This window comes from Labrus mixtus, chromosome 9 (genome assembly GCF_963584025.1).
Source record: "Labrus mixtus chromosome 9, fLabMix1.1, whole genome shotgun sequence".
Lineage (NCBI taxonomy): Eukaryota > Metazoa > Chordata > Actinopteri > Labriformes > Labridae > Labrus > Labrus mixtus.
The window spans coordinates 5,286,447-5,299,772 of NC_083620.1; the positions used below are offsets into that span (position 1 = coordinate 5,286,447).

The 13,326-nt window shown below is 39.2% G+C and overlaps 1 protein-coding gene across 1 annotated transcript; it reads right to left on the minus strand.

Annotated features, from left to right (window-relative positions):
- Positions 1 to 1,746: 1,746 nt before the first annotated feature.
- On the minus strand, positions 1,747 to 12,904 carry LOC132980126 (aldehyde dehydrogenase, dimeric NADP-preferring-like). The gene is made up of 10 exons (XM_061046055.1): positions 12,712 to 12,904; positions 10,725 to 10,906; positions 8,953 to 9,184; positions 7,837 to 7,922; positions 6,478 to 6,686; positions 4,956 to 5,073; positions 4,719 to 4,860; positions 3,450 to 3,616; positions 3,257 to 3,356; positions 1,747 to 2,172 (listed from the first exon to the last, which is right to left on the minus strand). The coding sequence occupies exons 1-10, from the start codon at positions 12,731 to 12,733 to the stop codon at positions 1,850 to 1,852; spliced, it is 1,581 nt and encodes a 526-aa protein (XP_060902038.1). The 5' UTR covers positions 12,734 to 12,904; the 3' UTR covers positions 1,747 to 1,849.
- Between the last annotated feature and the right edge of the window lie 422 nt (positions 12,905 to 13,326).

A 13,326-nucleotide genomic window follows, 5' to 3' on the forward strand; every position in this document is an offset into this window, starting at 1 on the left:
TCCCGACTTCTTAGAACTGCTTACTGATTCAGATATTTTCAAACCTGGGCCCCATTTTTACATATGATGTAGTCTAAATGACTTACAGGGTACAAAACATTTGGATTCTTTTAGTAGATTTCTTCAGCCAGCAGCCGAGCAAACTGTAATGGTCGCAAAATAATCTCAGGACAATGCTATGTAATCTCATTCATGCTTCTTTTAAACCAGAAACAGCTGTTACATCGCTCTCTTCAAACCCACCAGACTCCACTGACAAAAACAGTAGTAGAATAACTTTCAAAACACAGGAGTTGCTGGTCTACTGCTGCTTTGATTGCAATGTTTGTTTGTGTTGTTGTGTGACATGTGTGGTGTGTAGAATGGCTAGTAAGCAACACAATATTTATACAATATATACACAATTACACAAAAATGAAAAACCTAAAACATCGACTTTGTCCAAGACCGGCAGCTCCTATGTTCTGTGAAATTCCAATTTCTGTTGATGGAGTCTGGTCGCTCTGAAGAGAATCAACTTACAGCTTTTCTGGTTGTAAACAAAGAACTGTAAAATGATTCTTTTACAAAACATCATTGTCTAGGAGCGCCAGTAGCCCAGTGGTTAGTGAGCACGCCCTGTGTATGAAGGCTGTAGTCCTCCAGACGGATGGCCCAGGTTCAAATCCGAATTCCCCACTCTCTCTCTCTCTCACTGCCCGGTTTCTGACTCTGTTCAGAGTCCTACCTATAAATAAATAGAATGGATAGAAAGCCCTTTTCTTAAGGTTGTCAGAAACAAGGTGTCAACAAAAGAACTTTTAGTCGACATTGTTTGATGGCTCACATCGGCTGCAGCTTTTAAAAATCTGCCTGAGAGCTTTTAGTTTGAGTCATTAGGAGTCCAAAATATGTGAAAATAGGACCCAGATCTCAAAGAACCTGAATAATCTTTTAGGAAAATAACATTATTTTTAAGTCTATGTGGCTAAGCAACAGTAATTTAGGCCTACATGAATTCGGCCCAACGTCAGTGAGCCTGTTAGAGCTGAAACAGGGTGCTGGGATGTCAGCTGTTTCCTGCTGCTGGTTTACAAGCAGGATCTCTGATATCCAGAGAACTATTAAGTGATAAAAATGTCTGTTTGGAGCTTAGCAGCATCTCAGAGGAGCGGGGAGAATCTGATGCTAATGGGGTGCTCGTTAACATCAGTGAGAGGGGCTCGAGTGCACTGTGGGACTGAACTGAACACTTTACATTTGTCAGATCTTATCTTTGTTACTTTCAATGCTACAGTTTGTGTCATCAGAGGTTTAGAATCTGTGTTTTCACTATCAAAAAGTTGATTTTTTTACCCCCTACTTTTAGAAAATCACCAACCCTGCATGTTTTTATTTAGTTATATGGATACTCTGCATCTTCTCATCTCACATTTATAGATTTCTGTTTTTTTTAAGCCAATGCAAATTAAGAAAATAAAATAACTGTGTTCCTCGGGTTGGCTCCTTTCCTCATCTTTATCTGGCGCCTAAAAACTCTGCTCTAACTCTCTGCTGCCATCTTGTGCCCACAAACAGTAATAACACTCCTTGCATTCAGGACTCATCTTCAAAGAGCGTCTTGTATTTTTTAGAAATTGGTTGTAGACTTTCTGTGACTATTTAGGAAAGGGATTATATGTTTGAAATAAAAGTGGAGTATTGTTGAAGAAGGAGAGGATTGTTAAAATCAGAGATTTATATTTGCTACTAATACAATAGAGATGATAACACTTCAATAAATCTTTTAATCTGAACAAACAATAGCAAAATACAAACTTGTTTGGACTGTTGAACACTGTAAGAAGAGCGTGTTTTATAATCAGATGTTTCACCAGAAGTAGTTGTAGATGCCTCTGTAGTACCAGCAGGTGCAGTTGAGTCCTGCAGCGATGAGGAGGATGACCAGCAGGGTGACGAAGAGGCCGAAGCCGATGACGGTGGCGCTGACGGCCCAGATTAACGTCCTCTTCGACATGTCGATCAGTGGTGACCTGAGCGCCATCCGAGCCCTGCGTGCTCGCCGGCGGTCCTGAGGAGGGTACCGGGACAGGTTGACGTGCTCCATGCCCAGAGAGCGGATCAGACACGCCCTCTGGTGGCTCAGCCGGTCAAAGGTGTGTTTGCCATGGTAACAGCCCATACCGCTCTGACCTGGAGGGGTCACACAACAAAACATGGAGGTCAGTGCTCAACCAAAATACCATTATAATAAAATCTAAAAGAGGACACCGGCCAATCAGAGTTTGTTTAACAAGAGCAGGAAAGTTCTATTTACTGGTCATCAATTGAATATTACAACTAAGTTGTGATTGTAAATTATCCAACAGGATTATGACTGTTTTAAAACTTTAAATAAGAATTCAAAGCTCTGAGGATGAATTTGATAAACCTGTTGATGAACTGGTTGCTCGTTGTCAAGAACAAAATTAAAACAATTGACGTTTACATGCATGATTATTTTTGTAAAAACCCAGAGACACACCTCTCAAAACATTCTGGTATTCTCACTATGGTTTAAACAGTACCAGAATTTTAAACTTCAATATATACACCTGTTTCGTTACCACGGCAACAGACCCAAAATTGTCTAGTTTATTGTTTTAAATGAACAAAAATTGCAAGTAAACTCCTGCACAGTGTCAAAATTGCACAAATATGCTGGCAGCATTTAGGTTCTGAAATGTTAATAGTGTATTTGCGCAATGTATACATACAGCAGCAGCTTTCAGTTAATAATATGCCTGAGTAATTATTTTTAAGGCTTCGGTACTTTTGGATACTGTCCATCATTCAAATAACAGAGATTGTATTTAAAACACATTGTACTTAAAAGTAATGAAAATTTTATCAACTTAATTTGTTAACCCCTCCCCCCTCCTCCTGAACTAATTAAAGATGTTGTTAAGGTTTAAAAAGCATAGGCACATTCTGTTTGGTGATCCAGTTTAGTTAATCCTACACATATTTACACTTGGAACTGAAAGAAGAAAACCTAGAGTAACACCAGATTTGGACTTGACACTGCAAAAAGTCTACTTTCTTGATGAAAGATGATCAAAGGTTTCAATTTTTTTCCTCTGGACTGAAAAACAAATGATTTTATGTTAAATTGTTTTGGAGTGGAGTTTATCTTTGGATGTTCAACATACGAGAAGGAATACTTTGTCCTGAGGCTGCCTGATATGAAGGTCCTCCCACATAAACATACAGACAATAATGTACTTTTGATTCTCACCAACTCCACCAAACGGGAGTGAGTTCAGCGTGTAATGCATCATAACATCATTGACCGTCACTCCTCCACTTGTCGTCTCCTCTATCATCCTTTTTACCGCCTTAAAAAGACAGAAACAAAACAAAAAGGAAAAGTTTACAACATGAATAAAAAAATGTGTTTGAACGTCCTCCCTGCTGCGGCTTCCTCTCACCTTCTTGTCCTTGCAGAAGATGTAGAGAGCCAGAGGTTTCTCTCGCTCGTTGACGAAGCGAATGGCGTCGTCCATGTCGCTTACAGTGACGATGGGCAGCAGGGGGCCGAAGATCTCCTCCTGCATCAGCCTGGAGTGGGGGGGCACGTCCTTCAGCACTGTGGGAGCTGCATGGAGGACATCATAAAAGTACATATACAGTATATAGAGTTAAAAAAACGGCAATCTGAGTATTCACTCCACTACTAACAGATTTCGAAAAAGTACACTCATTTTGTCATCTCATCTTGAGTAAAAGTAGAAATAGATATGCAAAGAAAGAATCTGGTAAAAGATTGACACCTGATTAAACTTTTTTACAGTTGTAAGAGTTTAAAGTCCAGACTGTTAATTGTTCTCAAAGTAATAAGTCTCCTCTGAAATAATTTTCTACTGGTTGTTTCTGTCTTTGAACAGACCGATGTCACAGCTGCGTCTGGTGAAACAAAATGTATCTGAACTTTACAAAAATGTCCTCTCTTTGTCGGGATTCTTTCTGTAGAGAGGTCTGACACTCATACTAACTGTGGAAAAACAAGAACTGAGTCAATAAGTGACATGTTACAACCTGAACAAGTTGTTCTGCAGCTGCAACTGGAAGTCATCTACTGGGGCAACTCCACAGTCATTTATCCATCTTCAACATTTCTCCTTAACTAAAGTCCTATTTAATCTGAATCCTGTAAAAACTATCAACCACTTGTAATTTAACCCATCTGTTACATAATCCTGAGATTATATGTGTCTCTAGTCTGGCTACAAACCCCCCAATGATGAGAAAAGTCCATCCTCTCCGTCTTTTGCCTGCTCCACTTTTCAGAAAATGTGTGCTCAAACAGGCCGTTTGGAGATTTTCCCTTCATGACATCACAAAGGGCAGTAACCCCTCCCCCAGGTGGGTGACACTCCCACAGCTAGGTGTTTGTTCTGCCCTCTGAGTCTGCCTTCTCACTGTAAACAATTTGGCAGTGTGCAAGAAAGCTCGAGCCACCCAAGCCCTTCCAGAGAGGGGGCGTGGTCAGACACAGCTCATTTACATATTTAAAGGTACAGACACAGAAACAGTCTGTTTTGAGCAGGGCTGAAATAGAGGAGTTTATAGACATGATCAAATACAGGATCAGAGTGGATTTAGAACAAGATACTTCACACACATGTTTTAGGCAGCTCTGATCCTTAGTTCACCTACTCTGATAAGTAAAATATTTGTATTTCTTTACTTCTACATACCAATGTATCGCTGTGAGGCGTCGCTCTGTCCTCCAATGACAGGAGTGTAACCCTCCATCAGACCCAGGACTCTGATGAAGTGACGCTGGTTGATGATTCGGCCGTAGTCCGGTGAGCTCTTGGGATCAGCGCCGTAAAATTCCTGGGATGGATTTTTAAGAAGGTCTTGATTAAACTCCAGACTGTGCAGTTTCACTTTGTGTTAAAATGTAACCAGGTGACAGTCTGAACAGGTACCAGCAGAGTAAGTCGGATGCACTCCACCACCTGTCCCTGGATGCACGGCTCACACAGGATGTAGTCTGGAGCGATGCACGTCTGACCGCAGTTCACAAACTTCCCCCACGTGATGCGACTGCACACAGAAAAAACTGAAGACTGAATTCCCTTTCAATAACATATTTTGTCCTCTTTCACAATTCAAATGTTTGAGTATTTTAAGTCTTTAAAGAAGCAACATTCAGATATTTTTATGCAGATTTGGCTGTTGGAGGTGTCATGGTTTCAATTCTGAATGTGAAATGATTTAAAGTTTCTAAAGGAACTTTCAATTTATGTTGATTTTGGCACCCCCTGTGGACAAAGTGGCTTCCTCTATCGCTGCACCAATTTGTCCTGTACATGAATAATTAGTGTTTTTTTTCATCCTACTTTCCTTCAACATTCAAAAAGGCTGTTTTGATAGTGTGCTGTTAATCACTGCTTATAATCCCCGCAGTCTCAGGCATTAAAAATAACCGTACAGAAATAGCCGTTCTTTGTTCTTATAGTCTTGTGTGTTTATTTAGGTCATAAAGAGCCATCAACATTAATTTCAGTCTGCTTCTTAACCAGCTACAAACTCCCCACAGGAGCTTTAAATGAGTCTTTGATGTCGATGATCAAAATCAAACGTTCCTGCAGAGATCAAAACATTTGTTACAGAGTATAATCCTTCATCAGATACTGACTTCACTTCACTTTTTTCAAAGAGACCAGACTCCATAGTAACAAAAAACAACAGGATTTTCATGTAGCAGAACATGGTTGTTTTTTTTGTCTACATCAGTCCTGATTTATTAGTTTGTTGGTGTCAGTGTGTTACAGAAAAAAACATGTTTGCATCCTTACCAACCATTTTAAATCAGAAAATAAAAGACAAAGTTAGACATGTAACCCTTAATACAAATGAACTAAAGCATAAAAATACAACACAATAAATAGATTCTGATTATGCAAAAAAAAGGGATAAAACACTTCAGGACTAAAAATTCTAAAACTAGAAATAAATGATGGCTAGAATAATGTGCATGGAATGATTCAAACTCACAGATTAGCACAGACAATATATCTGATCGAGGCCGAGGTAGACAAGTAAGTCCACTCTTTAGCAAGGCCAAAAACTAGTTTTGTTAGAGGAGTCTGGTAACAGTTGATGATGATAATTTAAGCCTTTTAAAAGGCAAAAAAATAGCACTTTTGATGCACATATTTAAACTACAAGCAAGTTTTACATTATAACCATTACAGCCAATTTCTGATAATCAGCGCGAGCAATTCTAAAACGTTCTATACCATTGTGCCAGATACAGTAGACGCCAAAACATGCAACAATACAGACCAGGTTCACAAGTACCAGAATCCCCTTTAAAGCTGTTGCACCTTTAGTTAAGTACAAAATCTCAACTGGTCACCAAAGGACACAGTGTTAAGCATGAACAATAGGACAGAATCATGTCATTCAGCTGTTTGTGTGTCTCTCTGCTGAGTTGTGTGTTACCGGCAGGCGACCCTGATGTCACAGTCCTTGTCGATGTAGCAGGGGCTTTTCCCTCCCAGCTCCAGGGTGACCGGTGTGAGGTGTCGAGCTGCAGCCTCCATCACCAGTTTGCCCACAGTGCTGCTTCCTGTGTAGAAGATGTGATCGAACCTGAGCCTCAGCAGCTGCTGGGTCTCTGACACACCTCCTGTCACTACCGGGTACAGGTCCTGGAAATAAACAGTAACATGTTCGTCAATATACAAATATAAAACTGCACCAAAGAACTAATGAAATCATAAAGCATACTTTACATGAAAATTGGTGGCATGTTCCTGAAACATCAGTGAGAATTTCCAATTTTTAAACAATGGTCCTATTGTTACATATTTGATTTGTAATGATACAAGGTACTAAAAGTTCTGGATTTGCTTTAGTAGATGAGAAATGGACTGCAAAAGATTGTACATACCTATGCCTGATAAAAGTTTGTCCACTAGCATGCTTGTTTTTGCAACTGACACGCTGCTGATTCTGTTATTAACAAAAGTGTCTGACAAAAGAATGGAAAGTATCCCATAGAGATAGAGCTAAAGTCTTAAAGGAGTAAGATACATTTGACAACCAGAAAAAGTAATTTCATCTTTCTTGTTTAAGATGCCAGACTCCTTTAACAAAAACAGTAAGTTTCCACTTAAAATAACAGAAGCTTCCTGTTATACTGCAGCCTCAATCTTTTAGTTTGTTGTGTTGTGTTGGATCAAAAATAACCATTTCAACACCAAAGTCACACAGTAACACAAAAAAACTAACCAGTCAAGGCAGGGGCGGATAAGAGAAACCAGTCTCACTGTTTTTGTCAGTGGAGTCCGATGGCTTTGAAAAGAGCGACTAGGAGTCTGTTTCTGTTTTGAAAAGGGGATCTTCCTCTTTTAAAGAAATCGTCTATCTCTGCAGGAATCCTTTCTATGATGTTGTTACACACTAAGTATAACAAACTGGGCCTGCTATTGGAAATGAAAAATGTAAGTGGGCGTATCAAGCAAATTAACCCTCAAGGACGATTTTGCAGTCATCACAGCCCATTTTGTGGCCTTCAGCTGACCAAACTGTTGGAGACATTTCAAAACTTTTTTTGTACAAATTACTTATTTAGACCCCACATTAGGTCAAAATAGCGTCACTTGGTTTAAAAATAACTCCTTTACAGATGATGTTAGTGTCTGGGAAGAATGAGTCTCTGCTGATGTAACGGGTCCCGTCATAGAGTGGCCTTTTAGCCTTGGCGTCAGACACATCCAGGGCTCACTGTGCTGTGTTGGTGCAAGGCTTTGACGTTACAGCAGCTTTTTCTATCAACAATAGCTCTGGTGTTCAGACCTTATCCAGATAGCGAGGCAGCAGAGCCCGGAGGAGGAGGGACGAGAATTCGCTTAGCTCTGACGGCTTCACCACAGCTGCGTTGCCTGCACAGAGAGAGAGAGAGAGGGAGAGAGGACACGGGTTCCTGTGAATGGAGTGAGATCATTGAGTGACGGAGAGCAGACAAGTAGGAGGCTGAGAATGTAGCGCTGACTGCCGTCAAACTGAAGCTAACAAGAGGACATTTCTCTGTCACTGAATCTTAGACTTGTTCAGTAAAAAGTAGTTTCTAAGAACAATTAAACGTGTATATTTAGAGGCATTATTGTCTTTATTTACTCATGCTACTGTGGTGGCAGCTAAATGTGGACAGCCTGAAGTCCAAGAGACAAATAGGACTATGGGAACATTTAGGAATCAGGTTCAGGTTAATTATTTGTACCTGAAGGTAGATTTGTTTGCAGCCAGCAAGACTGACATCCATCATGATACACAGATTACAAAACAGATTTTACAAGGGACAACACATTAGAGAGAAGGTAAACTATTAAATGATAAAATACCAATCAGGGCATATAGGAGATAAAAGTCTCAAACAATAAGATCAATAAAAACACAAATAAATACATAACCTCTTCAGTCTGGATAAAAATAGCCCATAAATAAATAAATAAGTCTGTATGTGCAAATATGGCCACAGCTTGTTCAGTTCAGTGGAAGCAGCAGGAACAGAGCTGTTGTTGTACCGCTTTGTTCTGACCCTTGGAACTAAAAATCTCAATCCAGAGGGGAGAAGATAAAGAGCACTGTGCACAGGGTGGGAATTATCGTTAAAATCGAGGTAGCTATCCCCTGTAACTGTCTCATATACAGGGATGCAGGGTAGAGCTGTGACCCACCAATCAGTCGACTCGATGATTCAACATTTGGTTTAGGGAATTTCTGTCTTTTAAATTAAGTACAATCCTTTGATTAATTTCAGGCTTCTTCAAAATTCCTTTTTATGTGTTGGATGCTCATTACAGACAGGAAGTGTCACCAAAACAGATCACAGGATAATTCTGCTCTCTGGCTTTTGGGTTCTGCTTCACTACAAGTAGTTATTGATGGACTGGAGACATAGAGGCATCTTACCAGCAGCGATAGCCCCAACAAGTGGCTGGAGGGTGACGGCCCAGGGGTAGTTCCAGGCCCCGATGATGAGCACCACTCCCAGCGGCTCCGGCTGGATATAAACCTCGTCTTTTAAGGTAAACAGGCTCCTCTCTACTGACCGGGGAGCCGCCCAATCCTTCAACTTTTCTATTGCCAGTTTGATCTCGTTCTCGATGCCAATCAGCTCCAGGAGCGGCGTGTCGTACTGGCTCTGTAACAACACACGGCATACTATCTCTATATGCAGACGACATTGTTTTCTATTTCTAATACAGAGAAGAAACAGCAGAACATTTTAAGTTTTCTTTAAACAAGAGGGAAACTGGAATAATTCACTTTAGGAATTCTTCTCTCCACAGAACTAACTGGTTCCAACTTGGATCATAAACACTATAACATACAGTTTCATGTTAATATGTGTCTTCTAGTTTGTTGCCTGATCAGCAGGTAGAGCTTTGGAAGGAATCATTAATAAAGGTAAAAACATGTCAAACTGCTGTTTGAGGCCTTAACAATACCTTTATGTAATGCTTGAATCAGGGGAAAAAAGGCTACATGATAGTTTCTGAGTCTGCACGAATATGTGCTACAGGTGATATTAACAGCTATTCAATTAATGTTAGTGTCATGTTTAGCAGAAACACTGGAATCTCTTGTAGTTTTGCCATTCGTTTTAACCAGGAGAAAACACTCCAAGAGTGTCCTTACCAAGACAGGCAGCAGCTCAGTTATCAAAGTTTCTGACAAACAATGAGCAGCCATACATATAAACAAAATGTAAGATATATCAATACATTAAAAGACATTAAAAATAACAAGTAAAACAGCAGATATTTATCTTAATAGATTAAGAGCGTCCATGTGAGTTTCTCTGGATCCAAACAGCGTCTTAGCCGTAACAAACAGGATTTTATTTTTTTATTTTATATACTTTCTTAATTCCTGAGGTAAATTCTGGTTTACACTCTGGTTTATTTAGAGACATGCTTCTCAAACACATAGGCCTGAATCACACACATGCACAGGACCTGTGGACATGCATTAGTGGAGAGATGTCAGAGTGGGGCTGCTACACACTGCTACACAGGGAGCCCACCAGAGTGGTTAGGGGTTCGATGCCTTGCTCAAGGGCAGTACTCTGGAAGTACCCTGGCACCTCTCCAGCTACCAGACCAACTTCAATATTATGGTCCATATCGGCACTTGAACCATCCGGTTCCCAACCCAAGTCCCTACTGACTGAACTACTGCCACCCATGATTAAAAACAAGTCACAGCATAACAACAGCTACTCTTTCTGTACCAAACAATCATTAAGGTTTTAGAGAATCATCAACACTGTGCTGCATTTTTCAAAGACCGACTTAAAGAATTAAATTCAGTGGATCATATAATTTTTACTTGACTAAACTTCTGTAAAACAAAATTGTTTATGTTCTCAGAGAGGTTTAAAAAGAGTAAAGATGAAAAGACATGTTGAAGTCACTCCTGGTGTAATATAATGTTAGCTTGAAATTTACTTTTTTAATTTTACATGAAGACTTTGACAGCTTTCTGATAGCTCTGTTTGGATACAAGCTGCAGCAAGCTTATTCATTTGCAACAGTGAGCAGACTAATTCATTATCATGGATGTATTTTACCCCTGCAGCCAATCAGATTCACATATTTACAGACCATGGATATAAAGTATACTATTACACTGACATAATGTACATTACATGTTACATGCGGCAGTCACCCTGCACTCACCCTGTTGATGTCCTGTTTGAGAGCGGTGGAGATCTCCGTCTCTTTCTCTTTGATCATCTTCTGCAGGGCGTGAAGCTGCTGCAGTCTGAACTCCAGCGGCCGAGTCCTGCCGCTCAGGAAGGCCTCTCTGGCCCGCTTCACTGCTTGCCTATCCATAGAGACTGCAGGAGGAGTCTCGGGGGCTGCAGGACAATCATCAAAACACTTGAGAAAAATGATCTTTGGTCTCTAACTGTGTTTATGAAACATTTCTTTATCAGCCTTAGAGCTTGTGTATCAGACACTCGTTTTACTTTAAATGGGATTCCTCAGGGAACCATTCTAAGAACCATTATGTTTGTCTTTTATGCTACCACTTGTAAATATTATTACCCATCACTATCATTTTATGCTGATGATACTCAATTGTACATCTTTGTTTCTGGTGCTGTCACAAAAGCGCTGAAGGGTTAGTGTCTGATCTGTTTTAGCTTTGTTTAGGAGGATAAATTTGTAAAATTTACAAGAAGAAAGTTGTCATATTACGCCATTAAAGTCGTAATATCACTAGATTAAAGTAGTATATATGAGATTTAAGTTGTAAATTAGCAACAATAATGTTGTAAATAAACAAGAGTTGTAAATTTACGAGAATAAGGTTAAGTTTAGTTATAACTCAGCGTTGTCAATGGTTAAAGCACGGAGATTCCACTTATTTTAAAAGCATTTCAATTAGCAAGTTCCTTTCATGAAGTAAGTTTATTAATAACGTCCATAGTTTGCGTGCCTAACAAGATATTTTCATTCTGACAGATTAGCTAAATTTATAGATAACTTTTATTTATACTCAGTTACATGAATTAGTATCTTTAGAATAATTTAGAACATGTTCATACCTTTGGCACATTTTTTGTACCAAGGCTATAAAGACAGGGCTGCCTGCCATTGTGGTCATATGTGTGACCTCATAATGACCTCGTATTAGTCTGTCTTTTCCTCGCAATCCCCCAAAAAAGGTAAATATTCTATTAAATCTCTAACTTTAATCTCATAAAATTATGATTTGAATTTTTTACTGTGGCTCTTATACTCAGTTGTAATAATATTTTTTGGAACAGTTGATTTAAAATACCAATATATGTATTTATAAATTCTTTGAAGCAGAACAGTCGGCCTACTTGTTCTTAAAGATTTATTTTTCATGAAACTGTTTTTCAGATGCTTATACTTTTTACAATAGACATAAATGGATAAATACAATTTAATAAATTTTCTTTCATGACACTGAAGTCCAGCTAATTTCAGTAGTAACTGTCTATCAACATGCCTAAACCTATGACATATTAAATCATCATATATATTATGACTTGAGGCGCCGGTAGTCCAGTGGTTAGTGCGCGTGCCCCATGTACAGAGGCTTAAATCCTCGAGAGTGGGCGGCCTGAGTTCAAATCTGACCTCTGGCTCCTTTCCCGCATGTCATTCCCCGCTCTCTCCCTCTGCCCTCTGACTCTATCCACTCTCCTATCTCTAAAATAAAGGCAAAAAAGCCCCAAAATAAGAATTTAAAAAATCCAAAACATTATGACTTGACCATTTGTCGATGCTGAGTGACAGAAGTTCTTGATACATGTTTTTGAAGAGCTGTGAGGACATCATTAATAATCTAAATTTACCAAAGGAAAGAATCTGGAGCCTTGCATGATTGTTTTTTGTGTGTCCTTGTCCTGCTAACAGCTGAGATTCTCCAGAAAGCAATTGCCTGTTACAGTTTGAAGTTTAAGATTGTCTGACATGTTTACTTTCATCCACTGAGAAATCACCAGTAAGAGATTAATTAATCTATCTATTTTCCAAGACATAGTCAAAGCACAGTTAAAAAATGGCCCCAAAGATTATTTTGTCAACATCTGCATTTATCATTATTTGCCCTTAATATAAATGAAAATGTGTCAATCATGTCATGTTTAAAATATACATCAATAATGAACAAAAAAATGAAACTTACTTGAGCTCAGGTAAACAAGCATTTAGTGGATAATCTCTGTAAAAATACGAGTTAAATCTTCAGGCAGGGATCTGAAGTGAAAGCGGTTCAGATGTCCGACACGCTGCAGACACACACACAGACTGAGCTCCGCGTGCAGGCAGCTCCAGGATCAGTTTACAGGGAGGCTTACTCAATGTGACCAGCAGCTTCATTCAGACCGCCTCAAACACTGAGAGCCTTGATAACATCAGATCCCACCTCCACACACACACACACACTGACATTTATTCAAGGCGACACGTTTGAATTAAAGATTTAGACCTCGGTTATCGTTTGTCGTAGCTTGCTTATTTGATATTGTCCAGTTTTATTCAATGCAATAAATATTTCATCACTCTATTAACAAACATCACCATTATACAATGACCTCATTTGTTCCTCAGTCCTCATGGAGGTCAGAGTGTTATAACAACAGTATATTTTAAATAACAATAACCATGGGAACCCGTAAACAATATGCTACAGATAAAAAAAAGAAAAAAATTCTGAGAAAGACCATAATAAAAAGAGAGGAGGATTTTTTTATCCAAGACTACAGTAGAAATGAAGAGAATACATTTAGTGGAGAAGTCA